The sequence below is a fragment of the Mus caroli genome, unplaced genomic scaffold (genome assembly GCF_978045245.1).
Source record: "Mus caroli unplaced genomic scaffold, Mus_caroli_1 scaffold_6, whole genome shotgun sequence".
Taxonomy (NCBI): Eukaryota; Metazoa; Chordata; class Mammalia; order Rodentia; family Muridae; genus Mus; species Mus caroli.
Window position 1 is genome coordinate 20,001,013 of NW_028227261.1, and position 15,027 is coordinate 20,016,039.

A 15,027-nucleotide genomic window follows, 5' to 3' on the forward strand; every position below is an offset into this window, starting at 1 on the left:
CCTGTGCCCCACCCACAGGCTGTGGGAGGCCCAGATGAGGTCATGTGGAGAACACCGGTCCTGTAGCACGAGAGGTGGGAGATGGGGTGATTACAGTAACTCTTTAGCCGGCTGAGACAGGATCGGCTGAGGCAGGGAGAGGCACTTTGGAGGAAAAAGTTTTGGCGGCAGTGAGGGGGGCTGGGGTCTCCTAGAATCATGAGGGCATGAGCCAAGGAGTGCAAAGGGGACCTCCCAAAGCCCCCTCTGCCTTCACTCTCCCAATTCCATTTGCCCCTCTGTCATGGCTACCCCCAAAACTCCCCAGACCGTCCATGAATCAAAAATCCTGGTGTCCACTCTGAAAATAAATATGTTCCGCTTTAGAGAGAGAGAGAGAGAGAGAGAAACCCAAACCCCAAAGGCAAACAGCAAGTCTGTTATTTGGGAGTTTAATGAGCCCGTGTGAAGTCTCCGCTGGGCTGGGAACCATGCTATCCGGGCAGGAAGATTGGGGGCTTCAGTTCCATGATGAAAATGCCAAGGGGTCAGGTTCTGTGGGAACAGGAGAAGGCGCCAGTGACCTGGAGTCCCTTCTCCCAGACCCAGTCTGAACTATCCAAGCTGATTGCCACATGATGGAAGTAAGACCCTCCCCTCCTGTCCGTCTTCATTGTTCCCTTCCAGAGGGACATCTTCCATTGTAGGGACCACCAGCACCATTGGATGACTGCTTTTCTTCTCTGGATAGTCATTACCATTTTATAGACTAGGAAACTGAAGTCCTGTATGATCAAAGAAGTCCTGTATGATCAAGAAGTAACCCATGGTTACTAAGCAGTAGAATGAGATCTTTACTTCAGTGTCCTTGGCCTTCCTGGGTACCCGTGGCTCCACCGCCGGCTCTCTCCTTACCCCCTCGAACCCTGATTTTGCCATGGGAAATAGAATTGAGAGAGAACTTTGGCCCATCTGGAGACAGTGGATCTCAGGTGTCAGCCAGGGGCAGCAAGTCGAGCTGGTGCCCACGGTGACAGAAGGACACAGTATGGTGGTCACCATGGGCTGTGGCTGTTATGTTCTTGTCCCCTGCTTTAAAAATAGTTAGGACTTCAAACATGGATTTCCTAGGAAAACAAACAACCCCGCATCCATCCGTCCACCCTCGCATGCCAGCCACAGTGGCTAAAATTAGCCTGGCAGTGATTACATAGACGTGAGGCGGCCGGTGTTTGCCCAGGCAGTGGGCTGGTTCCCAGCTGGGCTGCCCCAAGACCTCCCTGTCTGAGGCCACTCACTGTAGGAGAAGACACTCCGGAGGCCCATTCCTGGCTTAACCCATATAGCAGAGCACTCGGGGGGCTTCTGGTAGAGAGACAGTGGGTTCTGGGTTTGAATCTTATCTGTGCCATGCACTGCTGTGTGGCTGAGGGGTAGGAAATCCCTTTTCTGTGTCTATATTGAGAAAGCATAGATCACTTTCCTGGCAGCTTGGTTGAGAGACTGAGTGAGTTACTTGGTCTTACTGGCTCAGGACACACAGCAAATGGGCTTTCCTAAGGGGGTAGGGGATGTTAGCTATTCAAGAACACTAATATTCCACCCAGAAGCCCCAAGCCACAGTCCTGCTAGGTCAGCGATTTTATCTTTCCAATCTGAATAAATCGTTCAGAGAGGGAGCCCTGGCCCAGCCCTTGCCTAGCTGGACAGCCGTCCACACCTCCACCCAGACTCTCATGTCTGCTTTCCAAGTCGGAACCCCTGGGGCTTCTGGACAATTTAGAACCCTGGGTGTGATGGCTTCTTTGTCCCTCAGGTGATCATGGGTGGTGGCCGGAAATACATGTACCCGAAGAACAGAACTGACGTGGAATATGAACTGGATGAGAAGGCCAGGGGTACAAGGCTAGATGGCCTGGATCTCATCAGCATTTGGAAGAGCTTTAAACCCAGGCACAAGGTAACCAAGGCTGCAGGTGGACTCGGCTATGGTTCTGTGGGCCATGGGACACCCCCATCCATGCATCAAATGTTCTCTGCCAGTGAGAGTCCAGATGTTCCTCTGTTTGCTCTACCGTACTGACCTGTGACTGACAGACACTCCTGCTCCCTGTAGGAAGGGCACCCGTGGGGATGGTGACAGAGTCAGGGAGTCACCTGGATGGACCCCAGACAGGCTGGGTACCTAACACAGGGAATGTTGTGTGCCTGGACAGCAGGAAGTTGGGACCTGGAGGCACGCAGAGGGGATACAACAGAAGACCTGAATGAATGGAATGGGAGGGCGTGAGCAGGCAGTGCTGAGCAGATGATGGGAGAACATGGCTCAGCAAAAGTGTGCTGGCTGAGGCCGGAGGTGTAAAGCCCTCAGAGTACACACCTGGGCCAGGGCACCGGTGGGCTGAGAGGGAGGCAGGAGCAGGGTTAGGCCAAGCTCTGGTTCCTCTGTGAGGCCTCTGGCCCTTTAAATGTGCCGCTGTGGGCCAGTCGGGCAGCTGGGTCTGGAAATGACTGTGGTCAGGCTTGAAGACAGTGGGGAGAAGCCTGGCAGCCGCTTTGATGTCACTCTGGGGTTGGGTTTCTCAGGGTTCCATGGTTCCCCAGGGAGGCTCAGTGGCATGAGAGGCTGAGCTAAGAGTAAGGTGGGCAGGGCTGGGGACAGCCCCGTGGCTGTATAGGAGTGTGGGAGTGAGGGACTCGCTTCTCTTTCTTTCCCCTCCTGGGGCAGCTTGGATTGGCAAACCAAAGAGACATCCTCCTCTTGGCTTCAGTTGCTGTGATCAGGACCAGAAAGCCATCCTCTTGCCCCGGGACTCTGTATAGACTCCTGGCACAGGGAGGGTCCCGTACTACTGCCATGAGCCCTACCCGGTAGGGTCACTGTCGGGTCCCAGATTCTGGATATCAGTAGAGGGGCTAGAAGTGGTTCTCAATAACCCTGATGTGTACGTGCCTCAGTGTCCTTATCTGTGAAGTGGGGACAGTCTTGAGAGACTGCTGTGAATACTGGATGTCATAGCAGGGCCCTGGGGATCCGAGCTGGATTCTTCGCTTCCTCTTCTCCCCCCCCCCCCCCGCCCCAGAGCAACCTAGAAGATTGAAAAAAACACCTCTAAGGCCACTGCCCAGAGAAGGCAAGAGCTGTCTTGAAGACACACAGTAAATTAATTCCTCGCGATGCTGGGCCCCCATACATTGTGCCTTGGGTAATCCAGGCTGTCTCATTCTATGTCCTGGGGGAGGCAGTGCCTCCTTTATCCCCTCCTAGATGGGATTCCCAAGACACAGCCAGTGGCCTTCACTCCCTCCTGGCTTTCCAGAGACCCCCAAACACCACTCAATTCCTTTTTGTAGGCATTCACGTTCTCTGTGACCTACGCCATATGTAACACCCTTACGGGAAAAGCAATTCTCTGATCCCAGATGGATCAGTTCCTACTTTGCCTTCAGGACCTCCAAAAGGTCACCTCCACCAGGAAGCTCTCCCTGATCCACTCTCCAGGACCCACATATACCTGGGTTGAATCCAACAATCTCTGCATATCTGTCGTTTCTTGAGTACAAGAGCTGCTAGGTGCTCAGGGCAGGATGTTAAACGATGCAGGGGAGTGGGACCACCCTGACTCTGAGGCCAGCTGGGGCTTTTCCTTGGCCTTCTGGGCCTCTGCTGACACAGCCCCTCCCACCCCTCAGCATTCCCACTATGTCTGGAACCGCACTGAACTGCTGGCCCTTGACCCCTCCAGGGTGGACTACCTCTTAGGTAAGTAGAGGAGATAGTCTCCAATTGTGAGACCTTCCAGGGTGCGGAGGGAGGAAAGGTTTGGTTTGTGGAGTTAAGCTGTGCAGCAGATGAGCCCCAGTTGGCATAAAAAAAAACAAACCAAAACCAAGTTCGGAGAAGGGAGAGCACACAGCACAGGGCAAAACCAGCTGGGCAAGCTTCTGCTGGTCCTTGGGTAACCCTTGTTCCCTAGAGAGTAGGGGTCAGCAAAGGGAGGGGCACTTCGGAGCCTGGTGGCTTACACCGCCTTGGAGGTCAGCCCCTGCTGGTGCGAGGTGGCATGGCACAGAGGGTGCGCTGGGCTCCCTGGAGCTGCTGTTTGGCTGCTGCATAGTGACGAGATGAGAGACAGAGAGCAGAAGAGACAGTGACCCCTGGGTTTCTGCCGCTTCACTGCGCAGGCCACTGTACCCTCAGACCTCACGTGTAATTATGCACATTGCTTATGTTGTCCCCCACTGAGCCCAGTCCAGAGTTCACTGCCTCAGAGATGTGGTGCTGCGGTCTCTTGGGTTTGAGTCTCAGATCTGCCCTTTCACCCGCTGAAAACAGCAAGTTGTTGGGCCCCTTGGAGCCTCCTCCTCCTCCACCACCACCACCTCCTTCTCCTATTTTTCCTCTTCCTCTGCAAATTGGGCCATAGGTACCCCCGCCCTGTGCCCCTGTGAGGTGGGCTCTAGGCCCCTGTGGCCCTGGTGAGGTATACTATAGATCCTGTGCCTTATGTGATGGCCTGTAGGCCTCATGTTCCTGATGAGGTGAACTCTAGGTCCCTGTGCCCATGATGAGGTGAGCTCTAGGTCCCCATGCCCTTGCCGAGGTGAGCTGTAGGCCCTGTGCCCCTGGAGAGGTTATGCCCCCCCATACCCCTGGTAAAGATGTTCTATAGACCCCGTGCTGCTGGTGAGGTGAGCTGTAGACCCCATAGCCCTGGTGGTAGGGGTGGGGCTGAAGGCCCCATGCCCCTGGGCTGTGAAGAGAATGAAAACTTTGCGTCCATTTCTGGATCTGCAGAGCTTCCCAGGTAAGTATCTACTCCAAGTTGAGTGTAGGGGTCTTGTATCCTCTGTGACACCCTGGGGTTCTTGGGGTCCTCACAGTAGGCTCGGGGAGCTCTTGGCACCCATATTCTTGCCATGTCCGCAGGTCTCTTTGAGCCCGGGGACATGCAGTATGAATTGAATCGGAACAACCTGACTGACCCTTCGCTCTCTGAGATGGTGGAGGTGGCCCTCCGGGTCCTGACAAAGAACCCCAAAGGCTTCTTCTTGCTGGTGGAAGGTAGGAAGTGGTGGAGACAACCCTTCCAGAAACATGACGTGGGTTAGGCGACGGAACGGTACAGGGAACTGCCAGCTTCGGGTTGAAGAGTGGATGCGGAGGATGCTCCTGGCAAAGATGGTGGGGATTCAGAGGAGAGGGAGACTGTCTGTCGTCTGCCAGCCCAATCTGAGAGGGCTTCCTGGCAGAGGAGAAGCCATCTTCCTTTGAGACGTCTTTCTCTCAGTCCTGGCTGTGGAGGACCATCCAGCCTGTAAGCGTCACCCATGCAAAAGAAGTTCCACGCGCACTGTGGCTGTCAGCGGCCAGGGAGATGACATTGGGTTCTTGTCCACATACTACCATCCATGGCCGTGGGACCATCACTAAGCATTTTTGTAAAAAACGAGACCAAAACTTGTCCCCTGTCCAAGAGTGGCGACTCAGCCCCATCTTGCTCAGAAGTATAAAGGGAGGACAAAGGATTGAGGGAGGAGGCTCCGTCATCTCCCTGGTGCCTGCCACACACACATCAGGACCTCAGTTCAGATCCTAGAACCTTTGTGAAAAAGTCAGGCACAGGGTGATGGGGCGTGGCACTGACGTCGTGGACACAGCTGGATCCCTGAGACTTGATGGCCAGCCAGCCTAGCTAACTTCAGTGAGAGACCCTGTCTCAAAAAGAAAAGGTGGAGGGGTGGGGGAGATGGCTCAGCAGTTAAGATCCAGTTCTTGCAGAAGACCCAAGTTCAGTTCCCAGCACCCATATCAGACAGTTCACGACCACGTCCGGCTCTGTCCAGGCGAGAGAGCCTGGGATAAAGGTTATGTAAATTATCTGGGCACAGAAGTGTGGTTAAAAATTGTGAAAATACTGGGCATAAATTTCTGGCCAAAAATCCAATCTAGGGTAGCGGACACCCTCTTCTGGCCCTTACAGGCACCCCATACACACAGGCACAGAGAGATAGAGAGAGACAGAGACATAGAATAAAGACAGACAGAAACAGAGAGAAGAATAAAACCAAGCCAGGTGGTGGTGGTGCAAGCCTTCAATCCCAGCATTCAGAAGGCTGAATATCTGAATTTGAGGCCAGCCTACATAGTGAGTTCCAAAACAACCAAGGCTACAAGAGAGAAATCCTGTCTCAAAACAAAACAACAAACAAATAAAAAACAATAAATAAATAATAAAATGCTTAAAACTAAATAAAGGGGGAAAGTGGTTGAGAGAAGACACGTACACACCCACGTGGAGCCTTTCACACAGGGCATAGAGTAGCCAGCAACTCCATAAGCCCTGGGGGAGCAGAGAGTAAACCTTACCCATCAGTGTTTCCATTGCTACCATTGTAATTACATAGTAGCCAAAGCAACAATAGGAGGTAACAGAGTTTCCAGAATCTTCCAGAATTTCTACAACCCTTGCCCTCCATGGTCCCTTGGGTGGCCCTGCTGAGATATGCATATTCTCACTCCATGAAGACATATGGGCATGTCTACACACACACACACACACACACACACACACACACACACACCACGGGTCCCCAATATACACATAGCCACTTGGGCCCCTCCACCCTCCAGAGGCCAGTGGCTGCCTGCCCAGCTAGGCTGCCTTCTTGCCAAGCCCTGGGGTTCCCACCAGCACAGCGGTCTCGGCCTGGCCCCAAGCAGGCCTCTGATCTGAGAAAGCGCCAGGAACCAGTGGTGGTGAGCACGGGTCCCCTGGGAGTGGTCCTCTTTGTGAACAGGGCCAGGTCAGCCTGCCAGGCCAGCTGCTCCCACAACCACAACAAAGGGAAGGCCAGCCTGCCCGCCCTGCCAACCCACTGGCCAGGCCGGCAGTGAGGGTGAATGAAGTTAGTGGAGAGGGAGCACCACCTAGCACCCCAGCTCACGACCCTCAGAACTGCGAGTGACCACTAGGTGGCGTCCCGCAGAAAGCTCAGGCTTGCATATTCCTTCAGGGGCCTAGCATTATGGGATTCAACCTTCCACAAGCCTTTCTGCAAGGCCACTGTAACACTGCCCCAGCACTGGGGACTTGTGCTGCGGTGACGTCTCCATGCTTTCTGCTTATAGTGTTATGTTCATGACGAAATGAAACTGGGCTTTGGAATGGATTGGACCTGAGCCCCTATCCAGTACTCCCAAGGGAATTCTTCCTGCCCCCCATGCTTCACTCCATCTAAGACACCCCACTGCCCAGGGTTGTTGTAAAATCAAACACGATGCTTCTTTGTCGTGCCAAGCACACAATAGGGACTTAGGCATGCTCCCCCGCCCTTCCCTCCCTTCCCCTCTGCTGAAGGCTTCAGCGACCCCTTAAAACAGCTAAGGATGCTGAGCTAGGAGTCAAGGCTTGTGGGAGGGATCCAGGCTCGGATCCCCTGGTTCTCCCTTCTCTGTGGCTCTGCTTTCCCCGCATGCCCCACCCCCTACATTCTCCTTGTTCACCCTCTGAAGGCCACTTGGCCATGAGATGCCTGAGGTGGACCTGGCACAGGGAGTCCCTGGTGAAGGTCGCTGTCATCCCATATCAAGGAGATGTTAATCTGATGACAGTGTCCTGGGGCCTGTGAGGGCAGGGCTCCCTCCCCTGTCGCCTCATGGGAGGCCTTTGTCTTGATGTCCCTAGGAGGCAGGATTGACCATGGACATCATGAGGGTAAGGCCAAGCAGGCTCTGCATGAAGCAGTAGAGATGGACCAGGCCATTGGCAAGGCAGGCACCATGACATCCCAGAAAGACACCTTGACTGTGGTTACTGCCGATCATTCCCACGTTTTCACGTTTGGTGGATACACCCCTCGGGGCAACTCCATCTTTGGTGAGTAGCCTGTCCCTGGGATGCAGCGAAGCAGCCTGTCCCATGAGAACTGATGACAGCTGAGATACTAGAAGGGGAGGGGAGAATCCAAGAGAGCTGAACACCTGGGCGATGGGTGGGTGTGCAGCAAAGAGAACATTTGTGGGGGGAGGACCATGGGGAGGAGGGAGATCGTTGGAAGGATGAAAGACCTGGCATTTGTGTGCTGTCTTCATGGAGGTAGCTCTGACTCCTAAGGAGGATCACAAGAAATACCAAGCCACAGACCCCGGGGAGCTGGGTTAGGGCCAGGCTGCCACTTCTCCATTGTGACCTTGGGCCCCTTCCCTGCGCAGGTCTGGCTCCCATGGTGAGCGACACGGACAAGAAGCCCTTCACAGCCATCCTATATGGTAATGGGCCTGGCTACAAGGTGGTGGATGGTGAACGGGAGAATGTCTCCATGGTGGATTACGGTGAGACCCCAGAGGCCAGGGCTGGGAGGGGAAGGGTCTCTATCCCTCGAGGCTGGGCTGACGGGGTCCTGGAGTCCAGATTTGAGTCAGAACCTCAGTTTGGGCTCTCTCCTGTACTTGAGTAACTCTGACCTTTCACACATGATTTCTCCATTGAAAGACTTTTACCTTCTGGGGACTTTACCCTGGAAGATGCCATGGGTCTGGTGAGCCTAGCTGGATGCCTGGCCTGTGTGGGTACCACATGCGCTTTATTCGATGAATCCTCTGTAAGGGGCTGAGAGTGTGGTCTCCTGGGTGAGGCAGACTTGGTTTGAAGCCAGTTGTGTTTGGTGAAATGCCTCCCCCTGGTTGCTGAACCCTGGCTTTCCTCTCCTGTAAAAAAGGGCCTCTAAGCCACCCTGAGGGTGAGGAAAAGGTTTCCTCTTTCACCGCACTGGGGTTCAGAGAAGGACTCAAAAGATATTTCTGACCTACAGCTCACAACAACTACCAGGCCCAGTCCGCTGTTCCCCTGCGCCATGAGACCCACGGTGGGGAAGACGTGGCCGTCTTTGCCAAGGGCCCGATGGCACACCTGCTTCACGGCGTCCATGAGCAGAACTACATTCCCCATGTGATGGCGTATGCCTCCTGCATTGGGGCCAACCTTGACCACTGTGCCTGGGCCAGCTCTGGGAGCACACCCTCCCCAGGGGTCCTGCTGATTCCATTGGCTCTGCTCTCCCTACGCACCCTGTTCTGAGGGTCCAGGTCCCACAAGCCCACAATGGACAGCCAGCTCCCCTCCTTTTGTGGCCCACCACCGGGCAGCCCACACTCAAGGGAGAGGCCCAGGCAACTTCCAGCAGGAACAGAAGTTCGCTACCTGCCTTGTCTGTATCTGGAATCCTCCATGGGCCAGATTCCTGGCTCTGCCTTTATTCCCTAGTTACTGCCCTTTGGCCAGCAGGGCAGGTTTCTCTCTTGGGCAGGCAGGACACAGACTGCACAGATTCCCAAAGCACCTTATTTTTCTACCAAATATATTCTCCAGACCCCGCAACCTCCATGGAACATTCCAGATCTGACCTTCTCTTCCCCCATCCCTTCCCTTCCCTCTGGAACACTGGGCCCCATAGTCACGGCCAGTCCCCAAGCCCAACCCTCCCTGGGGGGAAGACCAGGTCTGCTCAGGATGAGACTCCCAGGAAGCCACCTCCGGGGTTGGCTGTCTACCCAGGGTGGCCAAACTGGGAAGAGCAGCCCAGCCGGACAGGACACACACACTCCCCACCCAATTGCAGAGACTCGCCAACCCTTCACTGAAGTGGCTCTCCTGTTTGGAATAGCGGGGAAAAAAAAAAAAGAAAGAAAGAAAGAAAAAAAATTTTTATTTCTCTTTTTGGTGTTGGTTAAAAGGGAACACAAGACATTTAAATAAAACATCCCAAATATTTCTGAGGCTAGAGCTGAGTCTTTGTGGTCAGTGGGAAAGAGACCAAAATAGGCCCATCGCTGAGGAAAGAACTGGACTTGAGGTGAGAGCATGCCAAGCAGAGATGCTGGGGCTTCTGCCAGGCAAGGGGGGCTTCACCGCTTACCAGCTGTGATGCTGGGATCCACTATGTTTCAGTGCCGCTGCGTATGGCAATGGGAGACAATCCACTTGTGGGTCAGTGTGAGGAGAGAGAGAGAGAGAGAGAGAGACCTTTGTCTCTAAACCCACAACAGGGAGGGCTTCAGTGACCTGGGGAACCTTCACGGCATGATGCTCACAAAATACACTGCATAGCCTGGGTGCCATGTAGCCACTCACTCCTGCCTTTATCGACACATGCTGAGCGTGTGCCAGGCACGGCATAAAGGCTCAATGGTTGCCTGGCAGTGGCTGGTGAGAAGGCTTAGCCCGTTGAGGCACTGGCCGTCACTTAAGCCTAACAACTCAAGTTTGGTCCCCAGAACTCATGGAAGGTAAGAGGAAAAAGCTCACTCAGAGATGAGGTTGCCACCTTCTGCCACCTCCCACCCTCCCGCTGTGGCACTCTCTCACTCTCACACACACAGTTATACTAAAGGTATGGGGTGGACACATGCCTTCTCCCTTGCAGTGCCTCTAACAGCCTAGCAAGTAGTGCCAACGTCTCCTGGGATTGCTACAGACACTGGGGTACAGAGTCCCCCAAATTTGTTCCTCTTGCCTCAGGTCCCTTTGCTTGTGAGAGTGAACACTGGACCCTGCCTGTAGCCAGTAACTCTGGTCCATAGTCAGCTTCATTCTTGAGGGAGTTCTTCCCATCACCCACTTCATGAATGAGGACACCCACAGTGTGAGAGGCCATGTGATTGTCAAGGTCTCCCACGTTGCGGACAGAGACTTGAATCCAAATTTGCTCGATGCCAACGTTCCTGCACGTAATGACATCTTTTATTTGTTTATAATACATTTCCAAATTCCTGCCCACCCAGTCCCAGCCAGTGCCTCGCAGTTCTCACCAGTTAGTTAAGCAGGAGCCAAGGCTTCACACCAGTTAAGCAGGAACCAAGACTGAATACCTGGAGTGGACGTCCTTCGGGTCTGAAAGGACAGTGAGCAAATTTTTATCCGAGCTTCCTAGCAGTCAAGGCAAAAAGGGAAGCATGACTAAGCGGATGCTAGGCTTGAAAATTCAGTTGTACGCATGCTGTCCAGGACAGAGCTCCTGGACTCATCTTAAACTGTGCATCACAGCGCCTTGAGATCTTAGCGTAATTAATCCCTTTGCAGTCTTTGCTATCTCTCTGGCCTGTCATTAGGCATCTCCTTACAGCCACATGGAAGCAGTTCCTTTTCAAACATTCCCCCCACCCCAGTAGTGCCTGCAGTCTACCCATGTGAATAGCTAAGAACATGATTACCACGAGGCCTGTGTGTGAACCATGGCTTCGTGTCTCGGCCTGACCTGGGCATGAATTATTGAACTGGGAGGAAGTGGAGACAGAAAAAGAAGGAAGGAGGGAGTTAGTTGTGTGACGAGTCCTCTGGGTACAAGAGGGTACGCTTCAGAGTCCCCCCAGGGTGTGGAAGAAGTAGAATATTGATTTCTCCATCTTCCCTCCCTCGCTGGCTAAGGGCTGGACCACAGACATTACACTGAGCTTCCGGCTCGTTACTTGAAGGTCTGAACCCCCCGAGTGGGTATTGGAATCGGGATCCTAGAGACATCTGCTGAGTAAGGCTTGGGATGAGGGGGGAATCATGGCTGAGCCAGAACCATGGGGACCACACCCGTCTCAGCCCTTCAGACTGGGGCAAGGTCTTGCAGCCCTTTGACACCCAGCCTGGCACACTGTGGGCACCGAAGTCTCCAAAAGTCTCCAAAGTGAACACGCAGTTAGCTCTCCCTCTTCAGGATATTGTCCAAGACATTCATGTGCTCACGCTGCAGAGGGCTGGGTCCTGGCTCACACGCATCATAGGACACTGTCACCCTGGCTGCTGACCACGTGGGTTATGCATCCCAATCTATGCCAGGGATCTAGGCAGTGGACCCACCTCTGTCCCCAGCAACCACACGATTGTAATCAGCATCCAGTGGCTCACACGCCTCCTTAATCTCAGGTTTCTCAGGCAAGAAGGACAAAGATGGGCTGGCAAGTCTTCTTAACAACAGTGTGACTCTATTTCCATGTCAACAGATGGGTACCCTGACTGATAGGCATAGACCCAGGCTCTTCCCACCATCAGCCACCACCCCTAAGCGCTGAATATCCATTCCATTTGGGCAGTATCGCCATAGTTGAGTCCGCAAGCACCCTGGTTTGCAACCTGAGCGTGCATTAGCTTCCTTTCAGAGTTCATTGGTAGGAACTTGTCATGTGACAACCCCAAGTGCAAAGGATGCTGGGAAATGTAGTTTGGGCTGAGCAGCTGCCCCTTACTACTATATCACAGTGATACTGAGGATCAGGTGACTGCAGTGGGGGTTGGGATAGCAACCCAGGTTTCTAATCACTAGATTTCTGGGGGACAAAATCGCACCCTGTACTAGCTGAGGGAGGGGGATGGGAAGTTCGAGGGACAGCTCCATGAATGCTCAGGACACTCTAGATGTCTCTGGAAGACTTGAGTATCTGGCTTCTTTGGAAAGCTGGAGAGCCCAGCAGACAGAGGAGGGTCCTGTGAGCAGCTTGATCACCAGCTCCGACATCCCCCTGTTCTGCTCTCAGCTCCTTCAGAGGTCACCATGGAAGCTGAGCATTTGACCTTTGTGTCTCATGCACCTAATTAGTTGGAGGATGAAGGTGGTGGTGGGGGGGGGGGTCAAGCGGCACATGAGCTGAAAGCCAACATGGGGAGGGCTTGGGTCGGCTTGGGTCCTAAGAGAATTCAGAGGCAGCGACATGGGAAGAGGTGAGCTGGGCCACAGAGCTTTAGGGGCCGTTCTGAAACGCCTGCTGGTTGCCCATGAAGACCCTGGGGAGCCACAGAAGGTGCTGGGCATGGATAATGAACGTCATTGCTGAAGCAATCCTCTCAGCAGCCAGTTTCAAGGAAACTTCTACGATGCTGGAGGCTGATCAACCACACTACAACAGACTGGGTGGGAAGTCTAGGCTGTGGGAGCGAGGTGGGAAAAGCCCCAGACATGGCTCTCAGCAATCTGGCTTCTGGTTGCTGAGGAGTTTGTGTCTATACCTGAGGGGTGTCAGCACACCAAATGCCCTGAGATAAAGAGCAAAAGTCAGCAAGACACCTATTGTGTGCCATACACCATATTAAGTGCCCCAGACATAGAAGGGAGCTGCTGCTTAGAGGACACACACACATACACACACACACACACACACACACACACACACACACACACACACACCTACATTCATGTTCTCATACACATATCTTGCACACATACAGTAAGAAATTAGTTCAGTTTATCCTGTGTGGAAGGCCGTGTCATCTTCACTTACAGATGGGCAAGCTGAGGTTCAAAGGGCATGATAGCCTGCTCCAGGCCCCATCGCTTGTAGACGGTTGGTACCCCCCACCCCTGCTCCTAAGGTGTTAATCTATCTAAGGACAAGTGCCTTGGCCCCACAAGCCACAGGACTGTGGGTTCCTTGGGGGGAGTTGGGGGAGAGACCCAGACAGCAAAGTTTATAATTACCCCCTGAGCTAAACTGAAGAGCTCCCACTGGTGTGTTCCCTGGGATGCAGGGGGAGGGGTCATGATTAAGCACTCAGGGGAGGATTTGGGCTCCCTATGTGGCTTCCTCTGATTCCATCCCGGTGCCAGGCCCTTTCCCACGGTTCCTCAAGGTCGTCCCTGTGTCTGTCAGGGAGGCTGGGCATGAGAGTTGACAGAGTAGAAGGGACAGAACAGGCTAGGGCCACTGGCTAGATCACCTCCCTCTTGCCTGTGAGAAGACAGAAACAGGCTCAGCGCATAGTAGGCTTGCAGCACAAATTCTGAGTGTGCTGTTATGAAGCTGACAGTCAGGGAAAACCTCTCAGGGGAAGAGACTCGAACAGGGACCCGGCCAGGAAAATGGCAGAAAGCTGAAGGCAAGGACAAAGCCAGGCAAGAGGGAACTGATATGTCTGAGAGGTACAGAGGTGACATGCTGGAAGGGCAGAGGTGACATGCTGGAAGGAGGCTGAGGGCAGACCCTACTCTGTGGCCACACAGCAGCCTTTGTGTTCTGGCAGCAGAGAGGAAGCCATCATAGACCCAAAGGATGGAAGGCCTTGACCTGTGCGTTTGCTCTGTAAAATGAGCTTTCCCTGCTGTCAGAGGAGTGTGAACAGCAGTGGAGGCTGCTCTGTGGCTGGCAGGTCCTTGTGCCCTCGGGGTTAGGGATGGCGCTGGCTTGGAGTGGTGGCTGGTGGCTGGGTCACAGACATGTTGGAAAGCTGAAGCCAGCAGGGCTGTCTGGCACAGGTTATGGGGAGAATAGAGGAAATGGCAAAATCCGGGGCTCCCCCTCCGAAGTTTTTGGCCCAAGGCCTGGGTGGATGAAGGTGCCATTTCTGGATCTAGAAGACCAGATTTGGGGAAACTAAGTGGAGTTGGGTTTGGGTCACAGTTAGATGGTGACACACACTGGACTTTGGGGTGGAGAGGCTGAGTGAGCCGTCAGGAGAGCCTGGGACACGGGGAGAGCCAGTCGCCCACAGACAGGTCTGCAGAGATCTGGGCATGCAGAGGAAGTGATCTGCTCAAGGTTCCAGAGAGCCAGTGGCCGGGCGGGGGTTCCTTCCACTGCAGGGCCCTCTGGTCTGAGAGGGTTAGGAGAAGAGACATAGATGGGTGTATGTGTTAACAGACTTAGGGTAAGCCCCTGAGAAGGAACTCAGAGACAGATCCCTCCAGTCTGAACCACTTGCCCACCTACACTTGGGCTGCCCAGCTAGAAAAACCTCTTCTGAGCTGTCCCCAGCCTGGATGGCTGGCGGACATGGTGGTATGGAGAGCAAAGCCTAGGTCCAGAGAAGGTGGGGCTGGAGTCAGGGTGTCGACAAACTGGTCTTGACTTTGCCTTTAGTTCTCTGGTGGGCATCTGCCTGGGCCAACTCAGGACCTGGGTGGAAACCACCCAACTGTGACGTTTCCTGGTGTCTTCCTGGACTTAGGACCTAGGACCTGAAATCTCTCCTGGCCACTTGCCTGACGCCTGCCTCTGCCCACCCCCAGACCTCAGGACCCCTCCAGGTCCCCTTCAGCTTGGCTCTCATCATGGCTCCTGCCCTGAGG

General features: G+C 54.0%; 1 protein-coding gene and 1 long non-coding RNA gene across 9 annotated transcripts in view; one reads left to right on the forward strand and one right to left on the reverse strand.

The window, feature by feature from the left end:
• The window catches only part of Alpl (alkaline phosphatase, biomineralization associated), a 53,737-nt gene extending 43,985 nt beyond the window's left edge, over positions 1–9,752 (forward strand). For all 8 annotated transcript variants that reach the window (XM_085838804.1, XM_021160331.2, XM_021160332.2 and 5 more), the window contains 6 exons: positions 1,796–1,939; positions 3,673–3,742; positions 4,910–5,044; positions 7,668–7,859; positions 8,195–8,314; positions 8,794–9,752. In XM_085838804.1, coding sequence (XP_085694930.1) covers positions 1,796–1,939; positions 3,673–3,742; positions 4,910–5,044; positions 7,668–7,859; positions 8,195–8,314; positions 8,794–9,059 — 927 coding nt within the window. In that variant the 3' untranslated portion in view covers positions 9,060–9,752. The remainder of the gene's footprint in view (positions 1–1,795; positions 1,940–3,672; positions 3,743–4,909; positions 5,045–7,667; positions 7,860–8,194; positions 8,315–8,793) is intronic.
• On the reverse strand, positions 9,671–10,873 carry LOC147004190 (uncharacterized). Its single transcript, XR_015047298.1, has 2 exons — positions 10,790–10,873; positions 9,671–10,702 (listed from the first exon to the last, which is right to left on the reverse strand). It is a non-coding gene; the product is annotated as an uncharacterized LOC147004190 (long non-coding RNA).
• Between the last annotated feature and the right edge of the window lie 4,154 nt (positions 10,874–15,027).